This window comes from Miscanthus floridulus, chromosome 6 (genome assembly GCF_019320115.1).
Source record: "Miscanthus floridulus cultivar M001 chromosome 6, ASM1932011v1, whole genome shotgun sequence".
Taxonomy (NCBI): domain Eukaryota; kingdom Viridiplantae; phylum Streptophyta; class Magnoliopsida; order Poales; family Poaceae; genus Miscanthus; species Miscanthus floridulus.
Genome location: NC_089585.1, coordinates 141,519,543 through 141,533,564, shown reverse-complemented (window position 1 = coordinate 141,533,564; position 14,022 = coordinate 141,519,543). Strand labels below are relative to the sequence as shown.

General features: G+C 44.1%; 1 protein-coding gene, 1 long non-coding RNA gene and 1 pseudogene across 2 annotated transcripts; all 3 read left to right on the top strand.

The window, feature by feature from the left end:
• Positions 1-676: 676 nt before the first annotated feature.
• Positions 677-1,296, top strand: LOC136457178 (uncharacterized). Its single transcript, XR_010759688.1, has 3 exons — positions 677-922; positions 1,040-1,097; positions 1,200-1,296. It is a non-coding gene; the product is annotated as an uncharacterized lncRNA (long non-coding RNA).
• A 4,411-nt stretch (positions 1,297-5,707) lies between these two features.
• Positions 5,708-7,734, top strand: LOC136461391 (uncharacterized; annotated as a pseudogene).
• An 806-nt stretch (positions 7,735-8,540) lies between these two features.
• Positions 8,541-13,973, top strand: LOC136457165 (E3 ubiquitin-protein ligase RGLG3-like). The gene is made up of 12 exons (XM_066457209.1): positions 8,541-8,841; positions 10,005-10,147; positions 11,308-11,392; positions 11,513-11,653; positions 11,756-11,869; positions 12,154-12,251; positions 12,325-12,401; positions 12,470-12,575; positions 12,835-12,962; positions 13,077-13,221; positions 13,306-13,362; positions 13,579-13,973. Exons 2-12 carry the CDS (start codon positions 10,019-10,021, stop codon positions 13,660-13,662), a joined length of 1,164 nt encoding a protein of 387 aa, XP_066313306.1. The 5' UTR covers positions 8,541-8,841; positions 10,005-10,018; the 3' UTR covers positions 13,663-13,973.
• The last annotated feature ends 49 nt before the right edge of the window (positions 13,974-14,022 follow it).

The window sequence follows — 14,022 nt, the reverse complement described above, 5'->3', positions numbered from 1 at the left end:
TGATTGCTGTGCGCTACAAATTTTTTTTTTATTTATTCTGCTGCGAATTACTGCACCACGAATCCACGATAATGCTCTGTGAGATCAATCAAAGTAATATACGAAACAGTTTGTCAACCAAGCGACAGGGAGAATGTCCTCTCAGATCCTGGGCACTGTGCTGATTTTCGCTGGCCCGTTCGGCTTACCTTAAATCCGGTTTGTTCGGTTTTTCTTCAGTCAGAATAGTATTTTTTCTCTCACAACATTTCAGACAGAACAATATTTTTTAGTCAATTTCAGTCAAGTTTCAGCAGGCCGAACGGGACTATCCGAAATAAGCGGAAACAACAGGGGCACTTAGTGTCGGGGACTAATACTAGAGTACCCGAAGAGTAGGAGCTAATGGTTATTAGTATTGATTTATCCGAGTAGTCAAGAGCGCGACTAAGCTCCAACCGACCCTCAGGTGCGCGGGCTCCGCCTCACCCGACTTCGAAGGCGCGGGCTCCGCCTCGCCCGACCTCTGGGGGGCCGGTTTCGCCTCGCCTGACCCTAAGGCCGCGGGCTCCGCCTCGTCCGACCTTGGGTTTGTGCTTCGCCTCGTTCGACCCCGGGGCCGCGGGCTTCGCCTCGCCCGACGGGCAGGCCCGTCTGATAGGCAGGTGCAGGGAGTGCGACGGCCAGGGGCCCATGGCGTTGGGGGCCCATGAGTATATCCCTCATTACTACAGGTATACAGGCTCATACAGTCCATTTGATGGTGCCGCTTCGTATGATCGTATCCCTGGTCGCGAGCGACCCTTCGTATTCGCCATCACGAGTCGCGACTTCCTTTGCGGTTTCGGTGACGGCGTGCTTCGCGGGAATCTCTGCGGATTGAGGGTGGCCGGCGGTGGGCACGGTGACCTCGTCGGCATGCTGCAGTCCTTCAGCCCTTCAGGTCAGCACTCAGCAACAAGGCGAGCGCACGATCAGCGGGTTCTGGTCTTGCCTCCGCCCTCCGGCGTTCCCTATCTGGCTGTATGTCTCCCTGTCCCTGATCAGTTTTTTTTTCCAGTTTTGTTGAATCAGTTTGTCAGTTTGACACTCGGCGCTCCGTGACTCTGTGGCCAACGGTAAGTGATTGCAGTTGCAAATTTGCAGTTCCAGTTCAGTTATCAGTTGTAGGAATCTAATTTTCTAAATTCTAATTCAATTATATTTTTTGAAAATGATAGATGCCGCCAAAGAAACATTTGTCGTTATCAAACAAGGAAACAGAGAAAACTAGAAGATCAATAGAAAGAATAAAAAAAAAGGTGCTATACATAAGTTTTTTTTCCAAGTTCAATGAATGCCGAAGTCCGTCAAGATCAGAGGCACGAACAAGATCAACCAATAATTGCACAAGCTGATGGCAATGATGGTGGTACAGAAATGCCCGAAGGCGGTTCTTTTAAAAAGCACTAGAACACTACATTTGAGGTAACCATAATATTTATTTTACCGTTCTTTTTGCTTCTTCAATTCGATGTAATGTCATTTTTTATTGAACTAAATATATACTGCAAGTTATCTCTTATTAGTAGTACTATTATGTATTTGAAACGTCATTTTGAAAGATTAGATTGTTGGGCCCTTTGTGCCTTACTTGCACGAGGGCCCTCAAAATTATTGAGACGGCCCTGCCGACGGGGACCCATGGCCCCATTCGACTTGCTGAAACTTGGCTGAATTGGCTGAAAACACTGTTCTGACTGAATTATTGTGAAAGAAAAACATTGTTTCGGCTGAAAAAAAAACAAGCTAAATAGTGCGGATTATAAGGTAAGCCGAACGGGGCCCATATCGCCGCCAACCACTCCAGGTCCAAGCGTATGGGCCTAGGTCAAAACTCTGATACCAGAAAAGAGACTATCACGTCTCGATTTAACCCGTGGCCATAGGGCCATACCTGAGGGTTCACATTAAGAACAGCGTCAGACGTGCCAGTGCTGTTCTGTCTAACCCTTATACGAACAAGACAGGCGCGTCAGTTCACCACGACGTCCACCGAGACGAGATGGAACGCCATGACTGGCAGAAGCAGGGATGGCAACGGGGATGTACCCATCGGGTATCGCCGGAACGTTCTCTTCCCTACTACGGAGAATTCATCACATCCCCGTCCCCGTTAACTGTCTCGGGTATAGATTCTTGTCCATCCCCGTACCCGTCGGGCATTGGTCGGGTAACAGATACCCGATGGGTACTGCATACCCGATAAATAAGGACACTTGGGGGTCATAGCTTTGCAATCGGATACGTTTCTTCTTCACCCGGGTATAAGTGTCGGAGTCTCGGAGATGCCGAGGAGAAGGAGCGAGGTTGCGAGGAGGACGAGCAAAGGTGGCAGAGAGACCAAACTAAAGGCACGAACGCTCATGAGGCAGGCGTGCTTGTGCTGCTGGCGGAGATGGTGAGGAAAAATTGAATTAGGGTTCCTAGAACACACAAACTATATATATATGATTGTTCAGATTTGGGCCAAAATACCTATATTGAGCTTCTTTGGGCCTAATGCTCGCATGACAGCTCAAATAGTCGGGTTCCCCAACGGGTAACGGAGACGGGTAAACAGAGAACGTTCATGTACCTGCTATACCCATCGAGGATGGATTTTTGCCCATTTAGATGCCCGTGGGTAAAGATATGATCACATCCCCGTCCCCTAATGGATCAAATACCCGTCGGGTATCGGGTATCGGGGCCACATTGCCATCTTTAGGCAGAAGGCGCCTATGCATGGTGTCAGTGACGGACAGGGCCGCGACGTGAAGCTATCCCTGTTGACATCTATAATATTGCCAGGACCCTCACGAAAGAGAAGAAGGACCCAGCGATCCTGAAGATCTTCTTCTCTCTCGTTCTTCTCTTTTCCTCCGCTGTAACCCGTGTTTTTCCTTGACCTATAAAAGAGAATGCAGGGCGTCCCATGAAGAGAATCCAATTCAATCTGATTGGACCATCGAGATCCGATCCAGATCGGCACAAGAGCACGACACGAACGCACAACTGAGCAGCGATCGAGCTCTCAGCACCCAGCACCCACTCACTCCTTTCACCAGAGACTTGGGATCATTTCTCTCTCGTCCGTTTATAACCCCTACTATAAACTTTCAGTGCTAATAACACGAGTAGCAGCGACGAACTGGATGTAGGGACTTTCTGTCCGAACCAGTATAAATCTCGTGTACTCTCGGCACACCATTCAAACCAGACCCGTAATACTAAAAATTTACACATGAGTGGTAACTTGACACCACAGCGTTTTGGACGGTTTTACCCCATCCCTCCCGTCCCGCCGCTAACCAGTCCCCTAGACATTAACTCGCGTCTCCTCGCGCGGCGCATCCGAGAGGAGAGAGACTGCGCTTGCTTGCTTGTGCATCAGAGAGGAGAAAGACTGCGCCGGGCCGCGCATCCGGAGTTCATCGCGCCGGAGTCCGTCGAGTCGTCGGAGTCCGTGCATTCGGAGTCCGTCGAGACGCCGGAGCTCGCGCCGGAGCTCCCGCCGCCGCCGAGTCGTTGGAGCAGCTCGCGGCGGAGTCCGTCGAGTCGTCGAGCCTGACTCTGTACCGGTGGAGGATCGTGCCGGAGTCCGTCGAGCCCTAGAACACGTGAACCTAGAACACACATCAGTAAAGTTCATGCAGGCATGCAGCGAGCGCCATGCAGGCACGCAGCTATCCCCACAAGGAAAAAAAAATCGGAAAAATTCCCACCAATAAAGTTCATGCAGGCATGCAGCTATCCGCGCAAGGAAAAAAAAAATCGCAAAAATTCCCACCAAGAGAGAGACACACGGCTTAGGATTGAAGGCACATAATTTAAGATTAAAAATATTCTGACCATACTCCTGACATTTAATCCTAAGGCTCAATCGCCACTCAAATGACCAGGTAAAGATATCCTTAAACCCTAGTTATTTGGACCGGACTGGACCGGCGGTCGGACCGATAAAAGACCGAACCAGAGCCTACACCCGTTCGGTTCAGTTCAAAGACTGTCTGTGCAATCGGACCGCTATAAACCGGTTAAACCGGCCGGTTTTTCATCAAACCGGTGAACCGGGCGGTTCCATACGAACCGGTGGGTTTTTTATTTTTTCCAAAGTTACCCCTCTGTGCACTCAGGACAACCTTATCTACTTAGGGGCATTGATGTACATCGGTAAAAATGAGTCCTTTAGGGTTGTTTGCTGGCTGAGGGAGGGAAACAATTTCACTCTTATCCTTTTCGCGATCATTTTGGGCGGCGGCGGCTCGGCTCCTCCAGGCAGCGGCGCGCGCGTAGCCGGGGGCTCGGTCACTCGAGGCGCGGTGCAGAGCAGGCGACGGGCAGCTGTGCAGAGCAGGCGGGGAGCCATAGCGGGCGTGGTGCAGACTGCAGAGCAGGCGAGGGGCCGCAGCGGGCTGCTGCGTGCTACGGTGGGCGGATTCGGTGGGCCGCCGTGGGAAGGAGGGGCCGCGGTGAGCGACAGGCAAGGAGCCGCCTCGGCGGGCAGATCCTGCAGTGCACTGCGCCTGCAGCGGCGGGCAAGGAGCCAAGGACAACGAGCGGTGGGCGGATCCAGATTCCTGCTCTGCTTTTTCAATCTCCAGCTTCCAAACAGCACCTCCACTCCACGACATGGCTGCTAATGGTGAGCTTGTCTAGTATTTGTCTGCATTTATTAGATGAAAGGCACCTCCACTCCACGACACTATATGGCTTGCATTTATTTGGTATTTGTCTAGTGAGATTTTTTATATGCTTTCAATAAGATTTTTTAGATATATTTAGTAAGATTTTTTAGATATATTAAGTAAGATTTGTTAGAGATATTCAGTAAGATATATGGCCTGCATTGCTTTGTTAATTGACTGATAGAATAGAAATATGGCTCTGATTATTGATTAATGTCATAGAAACGTAAGGTTATACATGCACTGATATAGTGCATGTATAACCTTACGTTTCTATGACATTAATCAATAATCAGATTGGTTTCCACATGCACTGATTAATATCATAGAAACGTAAGGTTATACATGTACTGATATGTATTTTCTTTTGCACACAGTGGATTCTTCGGACACTCCAACTCCGGTTGACAGTAACCGGAATTCAACACCTTCTACTCAAGAGGCATCCGCAGAAGTAAAGACAAGAAGGAAATATGATCCAGCATGGGGATATTGTACACAGTTCACTGAAGGAGGAAAAAAGAAGATCAAATGCATGTTTTGTAATGATGTATTTTCAGGAGAAGGGATCCATCGTTTCAAGGAGCATTTAGCCAAATACCCTGATAATGTGGCGCCATGTAAAAAGGTGGATCCTGAGGTTGAGCATGCAATGTTTCAAAACATTGAAGATTGGAAAGAAAAGAAAAAGAAGGCACATCAGGACTATGAGGAAGGGAATGCATATGGGCCAGAACCTAGAGAACAAGATGACGTTGTTGAAGTCTCTGTTACTAATGCACCTGTAGCCCCTTCCCAGCATGTTGCTGCTGCACCTACAACAAACAAAGGAAAAAAAGACATGTCGCTACTCCTAGTGGCAAGTACTTCAAGCCTAGAACTGGTCCAGGAGATCAACCAACAATTAAGAGTGTTTTTCAAGAAGAAGCAGTCAAGGAGAAGACAGATTTGTGTATGACAACATGGTTTCTTGATGCATCTATTTCATTTAATGCAAGTAATTCCATTTTTTCCAGCCGATGATTGATGCTGTGTGTGCATATGGTTCTGGATACAAGAGGCCAAACTTCAATCAACTGCGTGGTCCATTGCTTGCAAAATGTGTTGCGGAAATTAGGAATTTTGTTGATGGTTTCCGCAGAACTTAGAGGAAAACTGGTTGCACTATTATGGCTGATGGGTGGACTGACAGAAAGAGAAGGACCCTCATCAACTTCTTGGTGTACTGTCCCAAAGGTACTATTTTTCTCAAGTCAATTGATGCCACTGATAGCTCCGAAACTGCAGATTTCTTGTTTAAATTATTCAAAGATGTAGTAAATTTTGTTGGGCCTGAGCATGTGGTTCATTTTGTCACTGATAATGCCTCAAACATGGTTGCTGCTGGTAGAAGGTTAGAAGATGAGTTCCCATCCATTTCTTGGTCCCCTTGTGCTGCCCATTGTTTGAATTTGATATTGTCTGACTTTGGTAAGGAGGATTTAGTGAAGACTACTATAGCTCATGCATCAGGCATTACAAAATATCTCTATAACCATTGCTTCCCATTGTATCTAATGAGGAAGTTCACTAAAGGTCATGAGATTCTCCGCCCAGCCCAAACTCGTTTTGCTACTAATTTTATTGCTTTGTAAAGCATATATAAGCACAAAGCTGAACTGCATGCAATGGTTATCTCCAATGAGTGGACAACCTGTGCATATTATAAGGAACCACAAGCCAAAAAGTTCACCAAAGCTGTGCTATACCAAAAGTTCTGGAAAAAATTATGCTATTGTTTGCCAATTATCAGAACCACTAGTTCAGGTGCTGAGAATAGCGGACCTACAATGGGCTATCTATTTGCAGCATTCCATGCTGCAAGAGAAGAAATTGTGAAGATATTTCAGCGAAAGAAAAAGTTAGCAAAGCCTTTCTTGGAATACATAGATGCACGGTGGGATAAGCACTTTGATAAGAATCTCCATGCTGCTGGCTTTTGGTTCAATCCTAATAACCAGTACAATATTGAACTAAGAGAGAAGTACAAGTTTACTACTTCTGGAGTTCTTGATGTCATAGAGAGATATGCCGGCAAAGATGCTGCCCTTAGAAGTGCTTTGACAAAATAAATGAAGATTTTTAGGAATGGAGAAGGTGATTTTGGGCGTTCATCCGCTATAAATGATCGCTCGGGCATGCTTGCTGGTAACTTCACTACTAATTCTAGATTGCTGTTTTTACTTTTCCAGTTTATTTCAGCATCACTAACTTCTGTTTTGTCACACAGATGAGTGGTGGCAAACTTATGGTTGCAGCGCACCAAATTTACAGAAGCTTGCCCTGCGTGTGTTGAGCCAAACTTGTAGTGCTTCTGGATGTGAGAGGAGCTAGAGCTACTTTGAGCATGTGCACTCAAAAAAAAAAAGAAACAGATTAGATCATCAAAGGCTAAATGATATTGTGTATGTTCATTGTAACCTGAGGCTGCGTCAAAGATACCCCTTCTCTAGTTCCTTACATTCATTCACAGCTATCTGCTAGCCTGTTCTTTAACCTGAAAATGATATTGTCTATTGGGCTGAAACTTGCACAACTAGCTGCTAGTCTATTCTGTAACTTGAAAATAATATTAACTGTAGGTAGCAACCTCACTTTAGGATTGTTGGTTACTGTCAAATATTAATGTCAATTGGATAATAGTCCTCATTGTTTTCTTGTTTGAACTTTTTGAACATTAGGTCCAAATTCAGTACAAGAAATTATGACCCAATAAGTTTGGAATAAATTGGAAAGGGAAATGAAGCTTGGATCTTAGAGGACAATGCACCTCGCCTTAACTCGGAAGAGCTGAACGCCTTTCGTAGTGAACTGTCCGCACTAAGTATACAATGCAGTGATGGTAATGTCTCTCGTCAATTGTGAAATCAGTTCAACATACATGCATTTTTTCTCATTTAACATCATATCTATATTGATAAAAAAATCAGAATTGGTGCTAGACTTGGATGATGTTGAGGCTGATGCCATGGAAAAAGTGACGAGATTCAGGACATTCGGAACCTAGAAAGAGAGGAAGATCTATTTGATTACGATGGTATCGCACTTGATGTTGGTGGACCACGTGATGATGCACTTGAAGATGAATGGGATCCCCTGAATTTCGATTGAGTACCATCTACCATGTGTTCTGTTGTGTGTTTGGAACTCTTAGCATGCCAGTATGTTATCATTTATCACGTAGTTGATATTTTGTATTAAAGAACCTGCGAAGTTGTGTTCTTGTGACTCCGTGACTGTGAGCCGTGATTCTATATTTTCTGTATTTCTATGATGTATGAAGTATGAACTATATATGAAGACAAAAGTTATGTTATTGTCATCAGGCACTTGATGTTTTGAATTATGAACATATCATTCTATATATACATATGTATGAACCTTATAGTTGTGCAATTAAATTTATGTTGTTTATCACCCGTCAATTATTAATTATAGCATATATAATTATATATATATACCGGTTCAAACTATTTGTGACCGGTTCGATTTGTCCGGTCCCAAACAATTGAACCGACGGTTCAATCAGTTCAAAACAGTTGGATCAGTGAACCAGTGAACCGACGGCCTCGCCGGTTCGATCTCCGGTCCGGTCCCAATAACTATGCCTTCGACACTCGCTCCAGTTGTCGTGATGCCGCCACGACCGTATCCTAGATTATGAATTTTATTTATCCTTTTTTTAGCAAAAAGAACTATTACATCCACAGGGGGATTATCAACGCACGATGGCTGTCTCACCGAAAGCGAAATCGGTTGCTATAATGCCATGTGAGACTGCACGATGACCCTCCTTTTGGGTTGCTTGCCTTGTGTGTTGTCTTCACTTCAATCACGCACGCTACGGCCAACTTCCGCAGCCGTCGTGCTGCAGCTGCACGCTACAACCGCTGCTTCCCGCTGGCCTCGCCCCTGGTAGCAGCATCCTCGAAGCTGCGCCCACAGCCACCACAGCGAGGCGCTTTCCCAGTCTCCCTTCCTTCGTCTCCCTTGACTCTGCTGCTCTCCTCTTCTTGCGCCCGTGGCCCCGTGGTCTGTACCTTCACGCGCCGCCGCCGCTCACCAGACCGGCCGCCGCCACGTCCGCTCACCAGACCCTCACCTGCTTTATCTGGTAACAATGATCTTTTGCTTTGCAATTTCTGTCTGCCTTGTGATTTGTCTGTGCGCCGAGCACCCGTCGTCGTCGACGGTGGTACTAACAAGAAGCCGAATCGACCTTGAAGTATTATATTATTTTTATTGTTATAATAACTAGGATATGTCGTTTAAGTGTGGGGATTTTTGGCTCTACTAGTGGATTGAGGATTTGATTGATGGGACGATGATGGGTGTCTGGGGGAGAAGGCCGCCCCAACTCCCAATTCCCAATTCCCAAGCAACTGATTAGGGGCCAGTCGGTTCTTCAGCTTAGTAGCAGCTGGTTAGGGACGGCAATTACTCTACTGTGGGTGCTTATTTTCCACCCCAAAATGGGAATGGTTCTTGAGGAGCTACATTATGCGTCGCCCTCTGTTTATGCTTTGCTTAATTTTAGGCTTTCTTGACGACAACTGCAAAGCACGCAATTGACCTTCACGTGCAGTTGGCTTGCATCTATTACTAGGCTTAAGGAACTTTAAGAGTCTTCCTTTAGCTTAATGACTCGATTTTGTGGTTATCAAGTTCATATATCTTGCTTTGTCGAACTTGTGTGGTTAACTCGCAGCTGTTACTAGGCTGACCGAATTTTATGTTAGTTTGATTCCGTTTTGTGCTTGGTTCACCATATTGCTTCATCGCAACTAACTAGTAAATTCTGTTAAGATATTTGATCCATCAGGCTCGTTTCATTTTTTAAGGATACACATCGGTAGCTGCTAGCTTATGTCTGACAAATCACAATTCCATCAGATGGAACAATCTTGTGCGCAGATTCTATTAGCGTACTACTTTTCGTGTAGTCCCTCCATCGTTTCCTGCAAGAAAAACTATAGTGCATGGTGTATATTAGAATCTAGTATCTAATCTGATTTATTAGATTGATCTGTTCTCTTTAGATCACAAGGTTCAGCCATGGAATGTAACCCAGCAAGGGATAAGGAATTCCCTGGTTCTACGTATTGTGCTAGTACTAAAAAAATACATACCCTCCATATGCCCTCTCCCTCTCTCTCTCTCCTTGTGCATAATTTCTAAAAACTACATGTGATATATTTCTCAGCTGTTGTGACTTCTTTGCTTCAACGACTAAATGTGACTTCCTAATAATGCTTTGGAACTTATATGTTACCGCAGATCATTTTATTATAATGTGGGGTGAGAGAACTCATCACAAGCACTGGCATCAAGGTCATGTTTCCTCTGGGAATTCCAAGGACAAAAACCATGATAAAAGGCAGCCAAAATTTATACCAGACAATTATAGCTCCATCGATGAGGTAACCAGCAGTAACATTTCCTGATGCGATCTTGCTCATATTTGAAGTCTAAACAAGTTTGTCATCTGAACCTATAATCTTTCCTGTCATCCTTGATTTTGTTAGTTTGGAAGGTCAAGTAGTGCCTAGGAAGGATACCTTTCGATATTTAGGATCAATGCTACAGAGGGACGGGGATATTGATGAAGATGTTAGCCATAGAATCAAAGCAGGGTGGATGAAGTGGCGGCAAACGTCTGGTGTGGATGAAGTGGCGGCAAACGTCTGGTGTCCTATGTGACAAAAGGGTACCACAGAAGCTAAAAGGCAAGTTTTATAGGACGGTGATTAGACCTGCTATGTTGTATGGTGCAGAATGTTAGCCTACGAAAAGACGACATATTCAACAGCTAAGTGTCGCGGAAATGCGTATGTTGCGTTGGATTTGCGGTCATACAAGAAGGGATCGAGTTCGGAACGATGATATACGTGAGAGATTAGGGGTAGCGCCAATTGAAGAAAAGCTTGTCCAACACCGGTTGAGATGGTTTGGACATGTGCAACGGAGACCTCCAGATGCACCGGTGCGTAGTGGAATCCTAAGTCAGGATAGTAACGTGAAGAGAGGCAGAGGAAGACCGAAGTTGACTTGGGTAGAGGCAATAAAAGGAGACTTGAAAGGATGGAATATACCCAAAGACTTAGCCTTAGATAGGAGTGCTTGGAAGACAGCTATTCACGTGCCTGAACCTTGATTGCTCCTGTTGGGTTTCAACTCTAGCCTACCCCAACTTGTTTGGGACTTAAAGGCTTTGTTGTTGTTGTTGTTGTGAATCTGTTGAACATAAGTTAATGCAGAAACAAATACATTCTTAAGCAGAGGCAAGAGTAAACACATTCCATTATCTTTTAAAAAATGTAATTCATAGAAGGTCAAATTGAGGGCTTTAGGTGGCCTTACTACCCTAAATCTTGGCACTGACAGTTTTCAAAACGACAATCTAGTATCATACAGTGTATACCTGTCAAACGGTCATAAGTCTTTGGCCACAACATCTACCAATTTGGTTTCGTGTAGTCAACGCTGCTCACATGCTTCAACCGCCCTATTTCAACACAATATGTTTTTTTGTGTTATATGCCTCTGTGTACATTTTTAAATTCATTTCATATTTGTGAAGGTTACTACTGCACTGAGAGAAGCTGGTCTCGAATCATCAAATCTAATTCTTGGTATTGATTTCACCAAAAGCAATGAGTGGTCAGGTAGTGTTATTTCTGCAATCCCATCACGGCTGTTTCCTTCTACTTCATGGCTTTCTAGCAGCTTTACTTAAGAATTAAGATCCTCCTGATTATAAAGAACTGCTTGTCTGAATTCTGCAGGCAGGCATTCCTTTAGAAGAAAATCTCTGCATGCCATTAATGGCACCCCAAATCCATATGAGCAAGCTATCTCTATAATCGGGCGAACACTGTCACCTTTTGATGATGATAACTTAATACCATGTTTTGGATTTGGCGATGGTAACTATTCACTGTTCTTTTGTCATTTTCCCATTATGACCTGAATTTAGGCAATTGGCATGGTTCATACGTGACGTGACAAGAGTTAAATTCATTTTGTAGCTTCTACACATGATCACTCTGTCTTCAGCTTCTACCCGGAGAACCGACTCTGTCGTGGCTTTGAGGAGGTTCTTGCAAGGTATCGGCAAATCGTACCACATTTGAACCTTTCAGGTAACAACCCCACCCCCCCCCTTCTCTCCTCCCCCTCGTGTACCGTAGATGCTGTAATACCTAATAAGTCAGAAGACCAAAGCATTTCAGTTTCCAGAGAGCCCAGACTCTAGGATTTTCAAGTTTCTGAAGAGAAACAAGTCCTAAGCTCCTGATAAACTACTGTGCAATAGCCTATTTGTGCAGTCCTCAAACTCGTAGCGAAATATTAGTGTCCAGCAGCATTACTGGCAGTACTGGTCTGTGGTTACGTGTTGCTTATTCCTTGGTTCAACTGTGTGCAGGACCAACTTCTTTTGCACCTCTTATTTATGCAGCGATTTCTGTTGTTGAAAATAGTAATTGGCAATACCATGTCCTCGTGATCATAGCTGATGGACAGGTAACACGTTCATAATAGCATAGAAATACTTAACTAGAATTATCAACATATTTGACCTGAGCAAAAGTTGTAGGTGACTGCTGCTAGTACAAATGATGGAAGATTAAGTCCACAGGAACAAGCAACTATACAAGCAATTGTTGATGCTAGGTAAAATTCAGTTCATCATTTCTTAGAACTTGGTCTTGTGGTATTACTAAAGCCTATTTGGTTGTCAGCCACTATCCTCTTTCAATAGTAATGGTTGGGGTGGGTGATGGACCATGGGATGCGATGCAGCATTTTGACGACTGTATCCCTGAAAGAGCTTTTGACAATTTCCAGGTGATTATAATACTATACTCTATGATGTTTAAATTCCAAAACATTTATGTTCCACCACTTATAGCAGTACTCCGTGCTTGCTATTGTACCTGTACCTGTCACTTTTTTACATAAAGTTGCGAGCATATTGATTATTCCAAGTAAGAAAAAATATACTGACCTAAATTAAATTTATTTTCTGCCATTGCCTTCTGAGCAGAATAGACTTCAGTTTCTGACCTGTTGGTCTTCTGAGAATCTTACTGATGAACTATTGCAGTTTGTGAACTTCACTGATATTATGTCAACAAGTAAGGATATGTCAAAGAAGGAGGCTGCATTTGCCCTTGCAGCTCTTATGGAAATACCTTCTCAGTATAAAGCAACTCAAGGCCTCCGACCTCCAGAGTACCTGTTCTTACTCAGTTCTTTGTGGTCCTGAATTAGTTTCTTGGCATTGCTGCCATTTCTTTTCCATTTGCTGATCTTGTATGTATTGTCTTATCTGAACTAATCTCCCAGAAAGCACGCACAAAGGATTGGCTCTCCTAGGATTCTTCCTCCTCCAAATAAAGTTCTTGAAAATGATAATGCTGGAGCTTCACATCCTCCTCAAACCGCAAGCTCGAAGTCAACTGGTATTGGCAAAAGCACTGCCGACGAGCAGGTACTTTGGGCCAGTAACTCTTCATTATATTTCTCAAGAGTAATGGCACATTAAAGTATTAAACTATATCTTTGCCGCCTACAGGTATGTCCCATATGTTTAACCAATCCAAAGGACATGGCTTTTCAGTGTGGTCACCTGGTAAGTTTTCTATACACATTCCATCTCCATATGCGAAGTATCGAAGTTTGAAAGTATGAAATGGTAAATGATTATCCAATATGACAATATCAATTGCTAGTGAACTCTCCCAAATGAACTAACCTGAGATTTGAGAACTATGGCTAACCTTTAAAGATAATAATTCAATTAAATCCTTGGGGATGAGTTATTGAAAAACCTTTCCTTTTTCGCAAGACATGCAAGGAATGTGGCCCAACACTATCAACGTGCCCATTGTGCCGTTCGCCAATTACCATGCGTGTGAGGCTCTACTCTTAAGATGGCGTGGTGTCTGGAGGGATGAGACCAAACAGTAAGGAGCAAGAACTTTAGAGCGCAAGGACTTACTACAATCTTGATATGTGAATGTCGTGACAACGATGCATGTACAAAAACTTCTCCATGCTTATTCAGTAATGTTGTTGACGAGTAATTTGTATCAATCACATGTAAAATTCTAATGTTGTCTTGTATTAGTAGCAGGGAATTTTGTGTCCTTGTTGAATGAAATACCACCAATTGTCCAGCAACGATAGTAAACTCCATGTGCATTTGGAAGGCACTTGTGAAATACAGAATAGATTATTCAATCTTTGGATTCTGATGTGAATCAATAGTTTGGTAAAATTAGGGTTCTCT